Source organism: Eleginops maclovinus, chromosome 4 (assembly GCF_036324505.1).
Source record: "Eleginops maclovinus isolate JMC-PN-2008 ecotype Puerto Natales chromosome 4, JC_Emac_rtc_rv5, whole genome shotgun sequence".
NCBI classification, from domain to species: Eukaryota; Metazoa; Chordata; class Actinopteri; order Perciformes; family Eleginopidae; genus Eleginops; species Eleginops maclovinus.
In genome coordinates, this window is record NC_086352.1 from 28,256,377 (window position 1) to 28,278,170 (window position 21,794).

At 40.6% G+C, this 21,794-nt stretch overlaps 1 protein-coding gene across 1 annotated transcript in view; it reads left to right on the plus strand.

Annotated features, from left to right (window-relative positions):
- The first annotated feature begins 376 nt into the window (after positions 1-376).
- adamtsl5 (ADAMTS like 5) overlaps positions 377-21,794 on the plus strand; it is a 31,911-nt gene continuing 10,493 nt past the window's right edge. Inside the window, exons 1-6 of the mRNA XM_063881788.1 lie at positions 377-1,072; positions 10,609-10,684; positions 15,305-15,474; positions 16,012-16,072; positions 17,097-17,202; positions 17,726-17,853. Of these exons, the coding sequence (XP_063737858.1) occupies positions 1,053-1,072; positions 10,609-10,684; positions 15,305-15,474; positions 16,012-16,072; positions 17,097-17,202; positions 17,726-17,853 (561 nt within the window). The 5' untranslated portion in view covers positions 377-1,052. The remainder of the gene's footprint in view (positions 1,073-10,608; positions 10,685-15,304; positions 15,475-16,011; positions 16,073-17,096; positions 17,203-17,725; positions 17,854-21,794) is intronic.

Consider the following 21,794-nt stretch of genomic DNA (forward strand, 5'->3'; position numbering starts at 1 on the left):
ATCTCAGAACTAAAAAACAAATTAACTAGTGGGCAGGTCTTAAATAAATCTTCACGTGTTGCCCTTATCCTCTTCTGTACTGTACTCACTCTAACTGTCAAATACCTGGTCATTTTAAAGTTAGCCACCGGACAATTTTCTTATTTCACTGCTAATAAAGTTTTCTAGTATATGTTTCAAAGCGGATCCTCATCACCTTCATGATGTCGAGGTTGTGTCACCTTTAATTTTGGAGTAGCTGCTGGGCTGTGATTGGAAGAGAGGGGCGTGTTTACAGCAGGAATGCAACGCTCAGGTGGAGAGAGAGAGAGAGAGAGAGAGAGAGAGAGAGAGAGAGAGAGAGAGAGAGAGACACACACACACACACACACACAGACAGTGCGCTCACACAGCTAGTGACGGTGGACTAGTGGAGCACTGCTAGTGTCTCTCTGCGCTCTTTACTGGGGTTTTCCGCCACACATTGGACCTGTTTGGACTGGGAGAAAGGACTAAAATAGAAGAAGCAGCCACTGGAGCTACCTGCTGAGAAAGTAGTCCGGTGCAGAACTGAGATCACCTGCTGGAGGCGTAAAGGCGAATCACACTTCAAGGACAATCAATCAATGGAATAACGTGTAGTTCCATTGATTGATTAATTAAAACTAGTGTTTTTTTGTATTTGTTTTAAGAAGAAACAGGAACTTAGTGCCAGAGAAAACGTAAGAGCACCTGGACGTTCAGCAGAAGATGCGCAATACTTTTTTGCGTGTCCCGAAAGACCAAACTAATCGGATGTGTTTTGGGAACTAACATCTGGTGGATGGAGAAGCTTTGCAGCTTAAAAAAAACAAAGTTATTTAAAAGTTTCTCTTTACAAAAATAGCAAAAGCATTATAAACTCCAGGAGACAGTGCGATATGGATTGTGTTGCTTCTGAAATCCGTGAGTCGGAGGCTGCAGCTGGGATGCACATCGCATCTGAGCCGCGACGTTTCACACCATGATGCGGCAACATAACTGCACCTGACAACGAATGTCACAGACCTTAATCCACTCCAGACGGATCTAATATGTCCTCCCTATTGAACAGGTAAGACACAGTAGGCTTGTTGTTGGCTGCTTTCACAAAGGATCGCATGAGATCTGAGTTAGGGTGATTTATAAGAGAGACGTTCAGCTTTGATGGGAGGTGATAGATTCCAGTGATGCGTTGAGTTTTCTTACTGGAGACGGTTTGTACTGTGAGTTGCATTTCAGGGGGGAAATATGTGGTGGCTTTAAATATTTACTTTGGAGTTTTTTTTCTTGCAAGGAGCTGCAAAGCTTTGAACATTTTGTTGCGGTACAGTGAAGGATGGGAGGTGATACATTCCAGGGACAGATTACTTTTTTTCCAGATTGGAAGCCGTTTTTTAATATAGCTAATTTAATCAAAAGACCTACAGACCATGTGGTGGGTTGTAAAAAGTTGTAAAAGTGTCATATAGTGCTGCCCCTCTTCATTAGTCGACTAATTGGTTGTTTTGGTATTGGTCATAAATCGTTCTGTCTTGGTTACTTCGGAATTACTTCCAAGAAGAGTTTTGATTAAGACAACTTTCAAGGTGTTGTTTTTGTCTCATTATTTGTGGAGAAACTCAGTTCTACCTGTCTCTGCATTAATCAAGCAATCCTTAAGTTGATCAAATTGTGTGAGTGTTAGTTGACAAAGAATTTCTTTAGTTGAGGACAGCCCTATGCATTTGACTCAAGACTTGACTTGGAGCAGTTCGGATAATCCTCTGGTTGCCTGTGGTGTGTGAAGGTTTCTCTGGGGGCAGAAGTCATATCCATTCTGCTGTGAGCTACTTCCTGCCAGCGGGTGAGGTAATCCTCCTGCCATACAGTATCTGTGATATTACGACTCCTGGCTCCAGATTCCACCCATCCTGCTCCCACTACCTTTATCTCCCAAATGTCACCAGCTATAAATACCCTGCTCATATTTTATCCGTCCCATCCCTACAACAGAGAACACAAACATGGGGGGACTGCAGAAGGTCTGGATCTGTACTCAAACTGAAATTGTTTTTAATATGTTAAAACCCTAAATTGACAATTACCTTGTGTTTATTTCTATCTGGTCGATTATTCTTCTTAACAGGAACATTACAACCTGACATTCCTGCACTCTAAACCTAAGATATAAAAGTGTGATATTCCTTTTTATGGGCTGCATCTGATTTTCATGTCGGAATAAATCTGTACACTGTCTGTCAGCCGGACTGGTCTGCAGAACAGACGATGGCAAGAGAACATTTTTTTTCACTTTTTGTGTCTCTGATAAAGCTTTGGAGGAATGTTTGTTTAGGAAGCAGCCCATCTACCCCATGAGCCGATTTAATCAGCTTACCATGGAACACTGAGCATATAGCTTCAAAACGAGGACTCTAATTTGGTGCTACATGCGATGATGTCATTTTTTCCTGCGGGCAGGGATTTCAATGCTATTCTTCACTGTAGATGTAGACACCAGAGAAGGATCAGTATACATTCAAATCGACTGTAAACTAATTGGCTTTTTATAACAAACATGCCAAAAAGTTTCCCAAACTTTCAGTTTTTTTTTCAGGTGGTACATTTTCGTAATGAATTTATTATTTTCTACAGATGTACTGTCACCAATTCTACCTGTAATAGTCTCCCCCATACACACAGCATCTGATCCAGAATCCAGAATATCTTACCTAAAAGAAAAGCTATAAAACAAAGCACTGTAGTCGAACATTTATTGAGGGACCAGGGTAAAAAAGTTCAGTCATTTTGTGCTATGTTGCTTTAAATACTACAATTTCCATCAGACACATGGACAAATACTACTAAATACCTCATTTTTTCTTCTCCAAAAACTGTTTTGCATATTTGCTGATTTCATCTGAAAAGAGCAAGAATTTGAAAGCTTACTGTTGTTACTGCTGAAACTTTTATCAGCCTTTAGCTTCTGCTTGTCCATGTGCTCTGTCCTAATTGTTGACCACCTATTGTCTAATAAAAGCAAAAGTGCTATATTACTTTAATTTCTTTCCAGTGTGCTTGTTGTTGAAATATAGTGCATTTTTGTCATTTTGGGAACAACATTGTACTTTAAAGTTATTCTTGATTTACACAGAGATTACTGTAATGTCCCGACATAATGGACAAGAGTTCTGCCCCAGCTACACAAAGGAAACCATTAAGATTTCTGATGTATCCAGAATTTGGCCGAATTCCATTTAGCAGCTTCAGATTAAGGGTCCTGGATGCCTTTGAACTCAACAGGTGCACTAGATTTACCTTAGTGTTTAAACCCTAGAAATAATACAGTCATCAATCCAGCCATAAATGTGTAAACAAACCCATATAAACTCTTGTAACCCTAACGGTCACCCTAACCCTAACCAAGATTTACTTTGAAGAAGATTTTTGAAGTATTCTCTTCATGTCGTGTCCCACTAGGTCTGCTCGGATAAATACTGTTTCCTGGTTTCTTTGAACCAAGTCCTGTACACTTTAACATGCTTTCTGTCAGAGAAAATAATGAAGTCAGACAGTTTCAAGGTTCAGTCAGATAAGAGTTTATGGCTTTGTGTTTCTCTCTCTCTGCTCGAACTTGATAAAAGTTGTGTCTGCAAGGTTTGCTTCCAAGCAGGATTAGGGGTTGTAGTTTTTCCACCGTTACTGTGTTTAAATGTCTGTCCGCAGGATCTTTTCAAACCCTGTGAAGAATTTCTGTGAAACTTGATGGACAAGTCGACTTTGCTCCAAGGAACAATTTATTTGGATTTTGTGGTGAACCAGATCTGGGACTTCTGCCACTGGATCATTAGTGTTTCTTTAGCTATAATTATGAAAAAGATGGAGATAGAAAACTCAGTAACTCCCAGTCCTCCGGGTATCATATCTATGATAAGTGTTTTCTTAATATTATGTTTGGGCAAAGAAGTTGGTGAGGAGTTAATTTGTCAGATTACCATACCGGCTTCATTGTTGAAATACACCTGCTAGAAGTGATACATTTTCTCTTTATTGTTCCAGTATTTGGGTGTTTTTGATCTCTGTTCATGATGTTTTTCTGTCATTTTGGTCACAATATTGCTTGCGTGCATCTCTACATCTTTCCCATGCGCTACCATGACTGTAGATGACCTGAAAGGCTCTGCTTCAGTCAAAGTGGCTGTGAAAAGATAATCCCATAATCCCTTAGGTATGACGGTGTACCAAGTTTGTTCTCCCTGTCGTGGAAGGAGCGAGTTAAGTGCAGCGAAGCGCAGTGAAGGGAAGGTACCAACGTTGAGCGAGAGACTGAGTCTAGACTTTTGGGCAGCAACAAAACCAACTAAAAAATACCAAGTCTATCTATCATTTATTCATTTACTGGGACACTTGAGGTGTTTTGTCCCAAGCCGTTATTATACAACATTGTAGCTATAGTCATAGTAAAAGTTATTGCACTTTAATTCTAATATACCGGATAAAACCCATTTTTATGTATGTAATTCACGTAACTGAAAAGCTGAAAGCATGAAGAATCCGAGTGGGGGTAGGATGGGGTGGATGGAAGGATCCAGTACATAAGACTTTTGCCTACGGGACTGTTGTAGTAAACATAAACAAAACTTTGACTTATTTTCCACCCCACATTTTAAGTGGTCTCCCATACATTTACTTTGAAAAGACAGTGTGCATGTATCAATGTAAATTGACATGTTTTGCTGGATATTTGCAGAAAAAAAAGGTAATGAAAAAAGAGGATTCACTTTTATAAGCCAACATAAAAGTTGGTAGACTATTTGATTTCTTTTCACTTAAAGGTTTCATAATGTCTCTTCAAGTGAAGCATCTGCTGGGACACAAAGACCCTCCACTTGTGTTCAAAGAGTCTCATTTTGTCAATGCGTGGTGACCGAGACCACTGAGTGTCCGATTGTTGCCGCCTCATTGATAGTCAAACCAGACCCCGGGCTGAGAGCTGACCACAGAGCTTCCTCACTGAACATCTGTTAAGGGTTGTGTCAATTCATTCAGCAGCGTGCACCATATAACCCTCAGACCCTCCACAAGGCTCGCCCAAACACTGGGTGGATCATAGCTATATCTCCAGGCAAGTCAAAGGTTAAGACCGGCCCCTGGTTGGAAGACGTATTGCTTTTAAAAACTTAGTGGGTGTGCAGGCACTCGTAAAAAGGAAAGGGCACCATACAGAAACACTTAGATCCCACACAAAGAAACTGAAGGAGCAGGGATCTTCAGTCAGGTGTCTCCTGTGTTGACACGACTCAAACCAGGTCAAAGGACACATTCTCACCTGCAATGCACTCTCAACAAGTGCACACTAATAGCCTCCTTCTAATTACAAGATAACAGTGTGGAGCTGTTATTTATTTATGCAGGGTGGGAAGGTAAGAGCTACCTGTCTGTCAGGGTGTGTTCAAGCAAAGGTTTGTGAGCTCAGTCGTTAGAGGAATTATCAATGAGGGTGCGGACATTTTTTTTTAACCTCTACCTCTGAGGCTGGGTGGCAACAAACACTTATCTTGACTATCGCACTTTGTACAAGTGTCAATGAAGGGAATTTTAGTGTGGATCTTCATATTGGACTTTGGTTATAGCACAACCATAGTTTTTAATAGAGTGTATCCTAAAGCTGCACAATCCTCTATCTCTAATTTACTTAAATAATACTACATGTTACGTTTAAATATATTTTTTTATAATAATCTGCATCAAAGTTCATAATGGATGGGCTGTCGCATAGCTCAATTTGTAGAGCTGAAGGCCCATGGACTGGGGCTGAGTCCCCAAGCAAAGGACCCGCGTTCGAATCCGGCCAAAACCATGAGCTGCATGTCCTCCCTCTATCTCCAATATTCATAGCTGTCACTTGAGTAAAGGCACTGGTTGCCCGAAAAATCTTTATAAAATAAAATAAAAATACACAAAGGATAGATGTGGAATTAATTTCCATGACTTTGGTGCAGTCCATTTAGGAAGAAAGCAAAATTGTCTAAAAGAACATTTTAAAAAATCTGCATATGGATAAAAACACTTTTAATAATCAATATCCTAACTTATTAGTTTACATATTTTTCTCATGAATAAATGTGATGTATCATCATTTTATCATGTTGTATTGATTGTTGTGTGTGTGTGTATGTGTGTGTGTGTGTGTGTGTGTTTGTGTGTGTGTTGTTGCTTTTATATTGTATCAGCCTATAAAAATGTCAGCAAATTGCAGGAAATTGCCCCTTAACAGTTCCCAGAGCCCAAGGTTTTGTTGCAAATATCTCGCTTTGGTAGCTAAAATATACTCAAGTCACAATACAATACTTAGTAGAATAGAAATAATAACATTTTATTTGCTGGAATCAGACAAATGTAACAAAATGTGTTAACGTTTTTTTTACTGAATAATCAAAATGAAGAAAAATAACAGAAACAAAACTGAAAGACTTTAGTGTTCAATTTTTAGGCTTTAATTTGAGATTTGAGAGTATAAAAGTTGCAGTTTTTATATACATCATAGATCAATTGTGAATTGGCAAGTTTGAACAAATTGTCAATCTTTCTTTTTGCTGTACCGCCAAGTTCTGAAAAAAGCTAATTGGCTTGCCTTGTAATTATGTAATGGGTTTAATGATAAGAGTGTTGTTTGTGTCATGTGGGGCCTCTGTGTTTTTTCTTACTCCTCGGACTAATGTCTGTCAAAACAAACAAGTATCCTCATATTGATTAGAGTCATTTCCCTCTCCCTGCCCGGGGGCTCTTCACTAATGTGCTGCTATAGTCTTAATGAGTGCAGGAGGAGGCGGATTGACCCCTGTTGCCCTCTGTAAGGGCCCCTGTAGCGAGGGGGGCCAACCTGCAGTGTCCAGGGCTGCTGTCTTTTCATGTTCAAACACTGGAGCCAAAGATCAAGTGAAAGCGAGAGAAAGACTTCATCTGTGCGGATTGCTTTATTCAAAGTTCTTTGTATCACTTTGTGTTCATGAAATCTCCACACTGCTCATCAACACTGATGTCTAAAACAAACTAAATATGGGACATTTGTGAATGGATGCATCACCAAAAAGTAAAAAAGTTGTCCAATCAATATTTTAAATGAACAATAACTGACTTTTGGTCACTTATTACGGCAGATCAAGCTGTGAACACAACATTGCATATTATCAGCATTTTTGTTTTTACATTTAATACATATTTTACCGAAGATACTGAGCAACACTTCCCTTTTAGGCATTTGTCTGTCCACCCGACAAATGCAAGTCCAATATTTAATGCATTTTAGCTCTGGTTTTGGTCACTGGAGCCCCCCAAGGATCTGTGCTGTCACCATTCCTGTTCACCCTCTGCACCTCTGACTTCCGCTTCAACTCCTGCTCATGCCACCTACAGAAGTTCTCCGATGACTCCTCCATCGTAGGCTGCTTCACAGATGACAACGAGGAGGAGTACAGGCTGGTGTGACAACAATCACCTCCAGCTCAACATCAGCAAGACTAAGGAGCTGGTGGTAGACTTCAGGCGGAAAGGGGTCTCTAACCCCCATCACCATCAGGGGGGAGGAGGTGGAGGTGCTGAACACCTTCAACACCAACAAAAGGGATGTTGACAAGCTGAACAAGCTCTTGAGGAAGGCTAGCTCTGTTGTTGGAGTTAAACTGGACAATCTGGAGGAGGTGGCTGAGGTGAGGATGAGGAGGAAACTGGACAGTATCCTGGATAACCCCTCCCACCCCCTCCATGCAGAACTAGTGAAGATGAGTACGTTCAGCCACAGACTCATCCCACCTCGGCTTAGCACTAAGTGCCTGGGAAACTCCTTTGTGCTGTAGCCATCAGGCTGCACAACAAGGGGTTAACCATGTGACTCACTGACAGTAACCCGGACTGCACATCAAGCCTGCACTTTTGCACAATAACTTTGACCTGCACTTTTCTTCTGCACACATACATGTGTATATTGTGTATATTTTTAACAATACTTTCGTTACTTATCTGTATATATTTTTATTAGAATTTCAATTTTTTTATTTTAAATTTTAATTTGTGTTTCATATCCCTGGGTGAACCTGTACAGTTTTTCCTCTTCTGTGTTGCTGCATATACACTTGAATTTCCCTCAGGGATTAATAAAGGTACATCTTATCTTATTTTGTCTTACCACCAACTCCGAATGGCCTATTTGTCTCTTTAGCGGCTAAATGTACCATGCTCTTCCAGCTGTTCTTTTACTGTATCCGTCTGCTCTTTGGTGCTGCACTTGTAGAGTATAATGGGTTAATCCACATTTTTAAGACACATTTCTCACTGACTACATTAAGTGTTATTTCATACTATACAAATAAAAAAACGGATTAGAGGAGCATTGATCAAATTCAAAGAGTAGATAATTTGAATGTATATGTGTTGCATAAAACAGTTCAACCTTCCTTTCAAAAAAATTCATGGTTATAGTTTTCCAAGACAACTGAATTACCATTGTTTTCCATTTATTCCTGTTTAATTATAAAATGATCCAGCATACTAAACATTTGTTCTGGTGATGCAGTTCATTCTTTTCTCATGCAAGTGTTCCCCTCTAATATAAATGGCCCCAGATATTTAAAACAAGATAGGCTGCTTTTGAAAATGGTCAGGGGTCAGGAGGTAAGACAACTACATTATCCGTTTCGACATCAAGCTGAGATGCAGGCAGTAAAATAAAGTGTTTGTGATAAAGCCTCTTAGATCCGTCTTGATTTACGAGGCCAATACCTCTTTCGGTCAGTCTGACCTTCCTTGTTCCCCTGATATGAAGTCCCCCATGTAAGGCCAGGATTGGAGTCGCGGTCGCTGAAGGGAAGGGCTGCTCAGCCAAGTGTGGGGGAGATGTGTATCGTTTAATTGGACAGGGCAACTACTGACCTGGGACTGAGCCAAAACCTCTGAAGCAGCTCCGTGTTTCGGCCCAGGGGGAGATAAAAGAGACAGAACAGACATAGAAAGAGATAAATGACAGACAGTCTGGAAGCTGATGGAAGATGTGGCAGAACAGATCAGGGGGGAAAAAGAAAGAAAAGATTAAGCTTCTGAATGCAACCATTGTTCAATATGTTTCTTGTCTTAATAAACATGACGTGCTTAATCAAAAAACAGACCGTTAAAAGTATGACACACTGCGCTGTCAGCAGTGCCAGGAAGCAATCAAAGAGAAGGGCTTTCTAGGAATCACCTACACTTCCCAGAAAAGGTACTTGTCTTTTTGATGAATCAGAGGGAGCAAAAGGCGTGGAATCAAAGTGTGTTAGCCCCCGAGGTGAAAGAAGGAGGCAGCTGGTAGAGCAAACACAACAGACACTCAACACAAGAGGCAGAGGTCTTACATGGTAGCACCTCAGAAGTGGCTTGGTATTGTTGCCTATTGTTGCTTTTTGGCTAATGTTTTACACAAAAATATCCTTTTTATGGTCTCAAAATTAACCCAGTGTGGTAGTTTAGTCAGGAATGTCCCAGGCTAATCTAAAAGGTCAGCATCATTTCCTAATTCAGATCAAGGCCACTCACGTTCTGTGTTTCAGTGCTACCTACAGATCTCTGGATATGCCAGCTCTGGTACAGCTTGTAAAAGCTAACATTAATGAAACCGTCATGGTGCAAACCAAACACAGAGACACAATGTGATTGGAAACATTTAGTGACTGTACCTGAGTACATAACACCCTCTTGTTGGTGGGTTAGTTATAACACAGTCATCAAGCAGCTAACTTTGTTCAACCACTGAAAACTTTATTTTCAAATGTTAATCTCAGTTTCTGAGAAAGTTTGGGACCCAGCCGCCAATCAAACCAAAACCAAGGACTGCCCACTGGTTGGGGCGAACTCATTTTAAATCTAGAAAACGTTTTAAGCAAGAAAAAGACAACATAGTGACACAATCATAATATATTTTTGATCAGGGCTGAGTTTCAAAGTTAGATCTGAGATCCTGAGCACTGATTGACAGTGTTTGGCTCTGATTGGTTGTTTTCAGGCACATACATTTTTACCTAACATTTACTTACCTTATCGTGTTTGCATACATCTTCAAGTATGTAACATGTTATGCTACGTTTTATTTACACATAGCTGCTGTTGCCAGCTTTAATTGAGCTTTTATTCTGAATATAAGTGACATACTGTAAAAAGGCTTGATGTAAACGCAGCAGGTGATACAGGTTAAGTAGCACTTTTTTATGTAACAGAGATCATCAGTTGGATAGGGGGTGCGTTCAGTCAGGCAGACGGTCCCTTCCTCTCCGGCTGTGTAGGAGTTAATAAGCCACTGTTGGGGTGGATTGGGGGGAATTAATGCTGGACGGGTGGGAGGCATTCCTGACCTTAGCTCCTGTCCACAGGGGTCCGCAGCAGTGTGGAAGCTTATTTGTGGATATTTTTGAATGACCTAAAGACCTCTACTGAATAGTGAGCTGTGTCTTTCCTGTCTGTTTCCTTCCTATCTCCTTCTCAACAAAACGTCTGTTCAAACAACGCATGCATCTTCCCTTCTGTGCATCTTGTCTGTATGACGTGTAAAACAGCGAGGGTCTTGTCCCCCACTGACTGGCATGGTGTTTCTCTCTCCGTCTGCAGGAAGCTGACTCTGTGCCAGGCCCTGACCTTCGTCCTGCTGCTGGTCACTCCCGTCTGCCTGTCGTCCCCGCAAAGTGTAAGTGCTACCCACCAGCTTCAACACAAGTCACTGCGTAGCCTCGACAAAAATGCCCCTGCTTACTTTTCAACACCTCTCACTGTACCGACCCATGATTGATCATCAACTATAGCCCCTTTCTTATGAGGGAACCCTACAAAGTGAAGGCTTTTTAATCTACCAATCACAGTTAGGCACCGTTAAGCACACATTTCCATGGATCAATGGAACATTGGTTAAGCCAGACTAATTACAAATTTGGAATGGCTAACATGTTGGATAAAATCAGCAGAAACATCTGCATGAGCTTGTTTTTGTCCAAATTATCGATCTGAATGCAATATGAAATATTCTCTGGCAGATGTCCTTTAGAACTCGTGACAAATATTTCTGTTTAATGTTCCACTTTGGTCTGCAATCAACACCAATTCAGTCGTGGCCATGATGTCCGCCTTTGAGTTGTCTAAATACACATTGCTTAAAGCTGGAGAAGCCTTTATGGCTGACAATGATGTTTCTGTTCTGTACTAAAAACAAATGAAAAAAGTAAGGGTAAATAGAAAAGAAGCTAATGGCTAGATAAGGTCTTTCAAGTGTACTAGTCTGAATTTGCACATGGGGCCTAGTAGTCCCAGTCTGTCAGGGCCCAAGGCCATTTTCTTGTGCCTCCCCACTTTTTCCTCCTTTTCTTACATTTGACAGGGTTAAATAGTGATTAAGCTAATTTGTGCAGAGCAAAAATCTTGCTCTCAGATTCCCCAGAGGAAATTCAGCTCATTCAGATAATAAACCAATCACAGCCCTTTGACAAGCATCAGGTGTGAGCAGGGCGGCTTGTCACTAAGCTGTAGGAAGGTGCTGATTGGATTGTTTTTGTCATATTTTAGTTCAGAAATTGCAATGTTCCTTTTGGTCTTTCCATACTCTGATTACCCCACCTTTTCTCCTCCAACTGCAGCGTCCATCTTTCATCACTGCTTTTCTGGTTGTCAGGCAGACTTGCCCCAACCTTCCCCTGGGTCCGGCTGGACTAGCCAGACATAGACAGCGATAGGATACCCCTAACCCAGCTCTGTAACACCAAACACAGGAATGGAGGGTTAACTTAATTAACACTTTTTTATTTATGTTGTCAGAAAAAAACAGTAAATCAGTGATTCACCATTGTAATTCAAACATAAATAAGGGGGAAAACTCATTATTTTGAGATGTTTTGGATTGCTGAAATGTTTTCTGGATTCTGTCATGCAGCAGTGTCTCTGTTGTCCATATTTGTTAAATTAGTTCAAGATGAGAACAAGACAATGAGACAAAGTGTATCCAGACGTACAAAATACAAAACTAAGAGCTGGTTGTAACCATTTCAAATGCATTTTTTCTCCTTTTACTTTGAACATGGTGAATACAAACGCTGTGAAGTGTACAACTGGCTACGCTTTATCTACATAATTTAGCAAACGAAACATTGCGCTTTATTGATTGTATTCAAGAGAATTTGACTTGAGTGATTGAGACAATATAAGGAAAGTGTTTACTGAGATAATAAAACTAGTGAAAGTCATTTTTTCATAGACTTTAATACAATCAGCTTATTTGAGGCTTTATCTTCTCCATAAAAACCTCTTATTGTGAAATGTTTCAAAATGTGTGTCTGCATCCCATCATCCTGCACTACCCATTACACACACACACACACACACACACACACACACACACACACACACACACACACACACACACACACCTGCATGTATAAGCAAATATATCAGCAACTGCCTTTTGGGGGCTTTTTTGTAAGCCAAATTTGACATCTAAAAAACACGTAAAAAACTAAGAGAGCATCACCACGTCTTTTTCACGTTTCTTTAAAACATATTCTGATTGTAAACCAATCATTTCAATAATAACTATTCTTTCTTTGATTCAAGCCACATTACTTTGAATACAGCTGTTGACTTGCATGTTAGACTGTTGAGTCAATACCTCATTACCTTTCTCCTTAAGTCCTTTCTCTTACTGTATGTAGTTTGCTTTTCAAATACAAGAGCAGGTTTCTTTCTCTTCTCATGTGAAAGGGGGGGGGGGGGGGGCATTGTAAAGTTCAAAGGTTACTTTCATTAATCTAGAATGCCGACCCACCCCATCTCCAACTGTTATCAACGCTGATTTGGCCGGCGGGAACACTAATGAGGGCAACCTCAGGTGACCCTGCCATGGAACATGATGGAGAGCAGTAGCACAGGTTGCTCTCAGCTGTGTGTGTGCATATGTATGTGTGTGTGTGTGTGTGTGTGTGTGTGTGTGTGTGTGTGTGTGTGTGTGTGTGTGTGTGTGTGTGTGTGTGTGTGTGTGTGTGTGTGTGTGTGTGTGTGTGTGTGTGTGTGTGTGTGTATGTGTGAATGTCGGACCAATTCTCTTGTATGACTCAAAAAGTCAACGAGCCTCAGTGAGTCTCAGGTTTTTTTCCCAAACATACATGTTGTTGCGCAGTTAGACACAAAAGATCCATACAAGTGTAGTTTGTTAGTTTGGAAGTTTCAGTGTATAAGTTCTACAAGCGCAGTTCTTTTTTAGACTAGAGAGTCTATAAAAGTGCAAACACTCTTTGAATACTTAACTTTGAAAATGTAGTGACTCATTAAAATAATCCTTTCATGTCTCTTATTTAACGCCATTGTCAAAAAAGCATGTATCATTATTTGAACTGAAATCAAGCCGAAACATCCAGTGTGAGAAGAACAAAAGCATTTTATTCATGATGCTGTTTTTATTTATTATAACCTTATGCAGGGAAGGGTGAGAGTTCACCAGGATGCTAGACAGACTATTGGTGTCTATAATGGAAAAATATTCATTAGTCTTTCATTGTAAACAATAAATCAAGTGCAGAACATGACAGAAACATCCTACTTACACAATCCTGCTTCACAGTTACAGATCTGATTATACAGTGCAGAATCGTGCTGCATACATTTGAATATGAGCGAGGGAAGAGGCAGAAAGTGATGTCATGACTTTTAGATGCCTTTGAAGTATTTTTTATCCCCATGTGGTCATAGCGTCAATTCACATCTTGCACTGAAAGTCAAGCAAAGACTTTGACTTTAACGCTTCCTAAAAGAAAGTTACCTTGTTGAGAGACTGTGTGTGTGTGTGTGTGTGTGTGTGTGTGTGTGTGTGTGTGTGTGTGTGTGTGTGTGTGTGTGTGTGTGTGTGTGTGTGTGTGTGTGTGTGTGTGTATGTGTGTGTGTGTGTGTGTGTGTGTGTGTGTGTGTGTGTGTGTGTGTGTGTGTGTGTGTGTGTGTGTAAAGAGTTAAAGAAGTGTGTGTGATCCAGCTCCTGTATGAGGAACATGTGGGAACGCTGCCAGTTTCAGGACTCCTCCGGGGCATAAACTCTGGAATGTGTTTGAGGAGCGCCATTGAGATATCTCTAATCACTTTTTATTGTTTGGCTGTGACGGTCCTGATCCACCAGGCTCACAAGGTCGTTTCTTTACACTATATACTCTTTAAATGAACCTGCCTGTTGGATTCTCTGTTATAAATAGAAGCTTTTGTTAGGCGTCACACTTCACTCCCCCCAACACAAGTTTTACCTTCCACAAATGATATCCAATCATTCTGCCAACACTGTAGCCTCTCTGTCTTCTTCTCTGTCCCACACACATGCAGGGATTGAGAGCTGCTGACAGTAGCCAGTTGCCTCCTGACAGCTTTGAACATTTAAACATCACAGTGGGGAGCAGACTCATGTTGTCCCTGACTGCATGGCCTCACAGCGGCAGTTATATTGGGTCCAAGAAACCACAATACATGCAGAAAAAAGCAGCTTAGAATAGAAACTGAAGAGTCTGATCTCTGTGTGAACATTGTATTAGAATATTGCAAAGAATGAAGATTTATCAAGACATTGTTTTTATTTACCAGGTAACTCTTTCAAGAAGACCACAGACAATTTACCTAAGTAAAAATACCTTGTTATATAGAAGTCCTGCCTTCAAAACTATATGTACTTAAAAGGGATTTTTAGGGTTTGTATTTGTATTTTTGCAACGTTTTTCATACTTTAATGTTCTGAAAACAAATTATTTTCTCTTACACTGTCTGTGTAAAAATACCTGTATTCACAGTCCGTCTGAAATGCTCCGTTTGAGTGACTGTTTCTTTTAGCCCCGCTTAGAAATAGCCTCATCCGTCCTGATTGGATTTTGAAAGAAATGCTGTGAAGCTTTGCAAAAATAGTTCTCCATCAGCTGTTGTAGATACTCATAACAAGGGAGCTTTGTTCTAATTGGAAAGCATGTAACATAGGAAACTGGGATGAACATCTGAATGAAACCCATTCCCACTCAATCAGATTATTATCACAATTACCAATGTTGCAGCCGGTTAAGGTGGAGCATATTTTAACCACCATCTCCATATGCATTGCTAGTTGGTAGTTGAATCCTTGCAATGAAAATAGTAAATGTAAAATATTATTCTGACAAGTCCCAATTATTTTACTAGCAGTTAAGTAAATGCACTTCATATCCATCACTGCTTACCAGCTTACTTTGGCTGTGTCTCTGTTTCACTTTGTAGTTAGTGTTAAATGTCACTATTAAACTGTCTCTCTTTATCGTTCATGTGTCAGTCATGGGTTTCTGCGTGGCATCCCTCAAGCGAGGCATCATCAGGGCGTCTGGTGCGTGCCCGGCGGCAGCTGCACTTCAGGAACGAATGGGCACCGTGGAGCGGCTGGTCTGTGTGTTCCTGTAGCTGTGGTGGCGGAGCCTCAGTGAGGACACGCACCTGCCTCACAAGGTAAATATCAGCGGGGGCCCTCAGGGTCACTCCTCCGAAATTACCATTAAAGTTGCATCTTAAGCTAAAGTGTGTTAAGTGTTACAAAGGACACTTTAAAACTATTTTGAGGAGCTTGTATTTTATTTTCTTATTGTTTCTTATTTCTTATTTTATATCCCAAATATCTTACTTTTTACTTTGGTATTTGATTTAGCTTTAGCTTTATAGTGACTATGCAAATTTTGATCAAAATACCATCAACTAATTAAGTTCTACTTTTTGGTCATTTTAAGTACATTTTAATGATCTAATTTTGATTGAATACAGGACGGTATTTCCCACTGTAGTATTGTACTTAATAAGTCATCTAAATACTTCTTCAAACACTCTGTTCTGTATTTTTAGAGAAACATTTAATACATAATCAAATATATCTGAAATCATTGTTTGAGGTAGTTCATACAGTTCTGTATAGTGTGTTTAGCAAATCTTTTAGAACGTCTCTCACATATGTTGATAAGACATTACATCACTTTTATTTCTTCTGTGTCCCAGGAACCCAGTGGGTGGACCATGCTCAGGAGACCCCATACAATACAAGATCTGCAACACTAAGGTCATTTCAGCATAATGCTTTTCACACTGTATGAAAAATCTTTTGATGCAAACTTCTTAGAACAATGGATGATGTTTGCTGTAGAAGTTGGTCATAGAGGCGTGGTCGGGGTTGGTGTTTCAGGGTGTGAACTGGAATTTCACCGACATATTAACTTGTTCCTTCACTACACTGAACTCAGGGATTTAACACAGACCTGCTGCAGTCAGCTACCAGACCTGCTATTGTGTTAGAAATGTGTTGTTAGCTTGTGTGTGTGTGTGTGTGTGTGTGTGTGTGTGTGTGTGTGTGTGTGTGTGTGTGTGTGTGTGTGTGTGTGTGTGTGTGTGTGTGTGTGTGTGTGTGTGTGTGTGTGTGTGTGTGTGTGTGTTTGGACAGCCAGTCACTGTGGCCCTTATTGATTAAAGGAAAAAAACACATGGGTTGCAGCGTGTTTAAGCATGTTTGAATGTGTGTGTATTTGGCAGTTGGTGCAGTGTGATTAGTTCAGAGCTTTCAATGAATGGACGCAAATCCTCAACCTCTCCCTCTCCTTGTTTTTTCCCCTACTCACCACTTGTCTCATCTATTGTTGAAGCTGTGTATATAGTGGTGCTGTGAAGACATTCTATATCTGTAGGCCAACCAAACAGTAAGCATCGCTAAGGCTCCCAAATGATTTTCCTTTCGAATTTCTTGATATGGCAGAAAATAAGATCTCGTTCATGATGGTGACACATTTATTTTCAGCAGGATAATCTCCACATATTGAATCAATACAACTTTTAAAAAATGTAAGTTTAAATGCAATCGCTAGAAGTAAAAAGCTGTTGAAGGGAACCAGAAGTGGCAAAATGTGGACTCATTTCTGGGTTTTAGGACTCATTCCTACACCACTCTATTGGCAAGTGTCTTGTCTTACAATACAAATCATGATATAGGGGGTTACGATTCAAAAGATTACAAAACTGTTACGCAATGCGATTAACACATCTCTTGAAGTAGAATAGAAGGTAGTAAAAAGTTGGTGTGTGTGTGTGTGCAGGAGTGCCCCCCCAGCTCAGAGGACTTCAGAGAGATGCAGTGTGCTTCCTTCAATGACAGACCGTTAGTGGCTGGAACCTCCTTCAGATGGACCACCTTCCACGGAGGTCAGTGAAGTCAACTCTCTGTTCAGCTACTGAGGACCTGTTGTTAGGAGATACAATGTTTTCACTGTGATATTCCAACAATGCAAAGTGCGTAATTCTTCCCCTTCCACTGGCAGTAGATAAATACCAAAGAATACAATTGTGTAAAAGGCCTCTGTGGACTGAACTCCTCTGGCCTTGAGGATGTGTGTGCGTCCACACTAAGGACTGATGGACACTCACTCCTGTAGTTAAGGAGATAGGAGTGAATTATAATTAGACTATGTTTGGAAGTCAGGTGGTTAAATTTCCATGATGGAAAGCTCTCATGTCCACTGTGAGGCATGCTGGTTAATTAATCCACAAGAGTTTTCCATGACATTCTCCATGACATCTGTTAGCTTTTTCCTCCTCTCTCTCTCAGATTCTTATCTTCACCTCCTGCCTGTTTCTGTTTCTCAGCCTCCTCCCTCCCTGTCCTTCTGCCTTGAATGTTTTCCCATAATAAACTAATGAGTCACTGACTGAAGCTCTTCCCTGCCAGGCGCAAACCCCTGTGAATTGAGCTGCCTGGCCCTGGGTCACAACTTCTACTACAACTTTGGCCGTGTGCTCGATGGCACAAAATGCGCCAAGGAGCCTGGAGCTATGTGTGTCAACGGGCGCTGCCTGGTGAGTGTCAACAATACCATACTTGTGTTGGTGTTCAACCCCGTTTCTAAGGGAAATGTCTTTCTCTATTATGGTATGTTGGTGCAAAACAAAACACCATAGTCGCCAAAATAGTCTAATATTGACCAAGCGGAAGGGATTGAACCTGCTGAAGGTTTTGGGAGGATCTACAATGTGTCAGCTTCCGTTCATTGTTAACAGCAAACTCTTATCATGCTCTGTCATTTGGTTATTTAGCAATTTACTCTGGGTGATAAAATCCCTGTCAAATGTTTAACTTTAGTCAATATCATTAACTAATGATCATCTCTTTTGGCCTATTTTTTAAAAACTACCAGGAGGAAAAATGTTCAAATCAAAGATATGGCCAAACTGAACTAACAAGTGGTTACAGTGTTGAAGTCAGGGTGACCAGATGTCCCGCTTTGTGCGGGACTGCACAGCATTTTTATCATTTGTCCAACACATTTTGCCGATGTCCCGCATTTGATTGACAGTTGCCCATTCAAAACTTGGCTTTTATCCAAAGGGCTATCACCATTAGCTGTGTCAGGTGTCAATCAATCAATACAGAAATCTATTTACTTACTGGTGTAGCCATGGAGTACTACGAGATTTCAACTGCGCACAGAATACGTTTTGAAGCGATACTTCCCCGAAACTCACAAGAAACGGCTGCCTCATAGCGAAAATATCGATCTGTGGATTTATCCTTCCTTCAGGTCTAGCTCTGGTCATTTTTCCTGACTCGGAGATCGCAAGAGAAAACTAGAATATTTACAGATGATAGTTTATTAGAAAAAAAACACAATTAAAACAAATGTATTTAATTCCTTCACTTACATAGTTTGTGCAAACAATTAAAACATAGTAGAGCGTCGGTATTCATAAGCAAATAGTTTCAGTAGAAATTATTATTTTTAAGGTTTAGACTGACGTTATTTTTCAATCTAAACTAGCTCTTAACAACGCAGTAACATGTCCCGCATTGTCCCGCACAAACGCACTGTTTGTCCCGCATTTGGCTTGTTGGCACGTGGCCATAGTTGAAGTTAAGTCGAAGGTGTCTGTGTATTTGGACAAAGAGTTTTATTAAATTCCATCTTATTGAGACTCTATGAATCATCCAACACATCCAATGAAAACATAAATGGAACCTTTTCTTCCAGAGCCCTGAACGCCTCACACAACTCCTCCGATTGAGCCATTTTCCCACCATATGGGGCAAAAACATGCTGTTGTCCTGGTTGCCACTAGGGGCGTTGCTGCCATAATATGGAGCACTGTAGCAGATGTATGCAACAACAATGATGAGTATGGATGGAGTTGATGTGGATGTGAAAAAGAAATATGTGGTTTTATATAAAAATCAGTGCTAGAGAAATTATATTGTATTATAAGTTGCAAAATTCCCTGCTACTTATCTTTCACTGTTTCACACACACAAACACACACCTGCACCAATCACTCCTCCAACTTCCCACCCTGTTGTTGTGTAAGTGATGTTGTCTCTCTGGAGAACTGAACTCCATGCTGTGCGTTAGGACCAGAGTGCACTCATCAGTGTGGACTGCAGCCTTCAGCCAGCATTACAGCTCTGCTCTGCACTCAGTCCAAAAGTCATGCTCCCTACTCCAGCCTGTCCCCTGCTCACCCCTCTCACCCTCACACAGATGGAAATTAACTTGCATCCCTCGGGTCCTGCAGCACATGCAGAGTAATGAGATGCATCCATAATACTCAGCAGACACATCTGCTACATGGGGGTAGACTAATAACTCAACTTATTTTACTGCAATGACTAAGGATTAATGCATATGTATGTTTACATGTCTATGTATGTTTGTGCATGCTAACGAGCGTTGTAAATAAGGGGATTTATGGGTCGTTGACTCTTCTAGCCGAGGTCAGAGCAACACAGGACTGACTCAGGAAGCAGATGCTGCCTGCAGCTGGTGTGGAGAGCCACAGGTCACCAATGAGATCAGACTGCAGAAGACATGGCCGTTTTGAAATGTACCTGTTTATGTGTGCGCATGTGGTATCTGTGTGTACAAGCTCTTTTACATTTCATTTGGCACCGTTAAGCAGTTTTACTGGCAAAATGTTGATCTGAGAGTTTGTTCAATCAATAATTCTAACTTTTTTCTACCAGTCAATTAAAAATGAAAAATGGTTGACAGCACCAAAAAGCGTGTCTTCCAGCAGTCTCAGTCAAACAGTCCAAACCTGGATTCATTTTTTGCTCAGTTTAAAATAAAAAAGGGAGACTCAAGCAAGAGTCTATAGCTCAATAAGTGGCTGTATTTTACTAAAAAGTCAACATTTTCCAACATTTCATATTTTCTAATTAGCACTTACAGTATAACTGAGGAGTGATGGGAATATCAAGACTTCTCAGGAATCTGCTTATCAACCAAAAACAGATACAAATTGCAACCTGCTGAAGGCATGAGATGAAAAGTCAGTGGAGTTGTTAAAAATGTATCATAAAGGGACATTGGATCTGCAGCACATTTCACTTTCGCTATCCATTCAAATCTTCTCACGTTATGTCAAAAGTTCAACCTCATGGTGAAGTTAGAGGAAAACCAAGGGATGTGTGAAGTCCCTATGATTCCTTCTGGATGACCCAAACAATTCATTAATGATTAGAATTGTTATTAATATTATGTTGACTCACTATTAAAATAATGGACTTATTGTTTAAACACTGGTCTAATCACGTACCAAAAGGGACAGTAGAGCACAAAACCAACTGAAACCGATCATTTAAACATGAATTTTGCAGAAAGAATGAGTTGCAGCAAGTTCATTCCTACACACTCAAAGTTACTTGAATGATTTTGCTGGACCATGGTGCCTCCCTCAGTGGGGCCCTCATGCACTTGACTACTTTGTCACCAACAATTCATTTCCTGTTCTGCACACAGATGCTTGGAGTGTTTTTGTATTTTTAAAAAGGCTTAGGGGGCTGATTCTAGTTTCCCTACATTGTTGCTCTCTTGCCCGGTACCTCCCCCTCGATTGGTCCGCTCAGCACACTGTGAGATTAAGTCCGGAGAAGCCAGCGGACACTGCAATCTGTCTAGTAATAAGATTCTCCACAAAACCGAAACCATCCAGCTCATCCTCAGTGATCTTTGCTTTTGCATTTTAACATTTACAGAGACAACTCTGTGACCCGTCCTTCTGTTGTAAATGCCAAAGTAAATGTTTGTGAGGAGGAGAAAATGACAGGGAACAGCAAATAAGAGAAGGAGGAAGAGGGTGGGTTGAGATGAACTTTTCCTTAAGACAGGGATGTCAAACATACGGCCCGGGAGCAAATACAGGCCCACCAGAGGGTCCAATCCGGCCCGCGAGATGACTTTGTAAAGTGTGAAAATGTAATTATGCTATAAAATCTGAGCTTGGTTTGGTGGAACTATTATTCAAGCACTGCCACAACTTTTATGTATTTTTTATGTATACATTTAATTTACAAGGCCTTTTTTTCCTTATAGCCTCAATTTAGTTTGTATTGTGGTGTGTCATGATTACTACACAGATGTTGACAAGTATTTCTGATCTGAAGTTGTTTTTTATCAAAAAGTAAAATACTATATTGTTTAGTTCCAGATAAGTCACTAAATGTTTTTGTAGACACATTGTGATCTGTAAGGTGTAATGCACATGCGGAGGCATGCAATTGTTGAAATTGCACTAATTTTTCCTAAGAGATTTTAGGGTTGTTGCTAATGTTTTGTAAAACATGTAGACATTTTCAGAAAGCACTTTTTTTTTAAAAGATATTTTTGGGGGGCTTTTTGCCTTTAATCGGATAGGAGAGTGGAGAGTGACAGGAAAGTGGGAGAGAGAGTCGGGATGGGATCCGGAAAGGACCATGGGTCGGGAATCGAACCCGGGTCGCCGGCGTATGGTGCAGTGCCCCAGCCAGT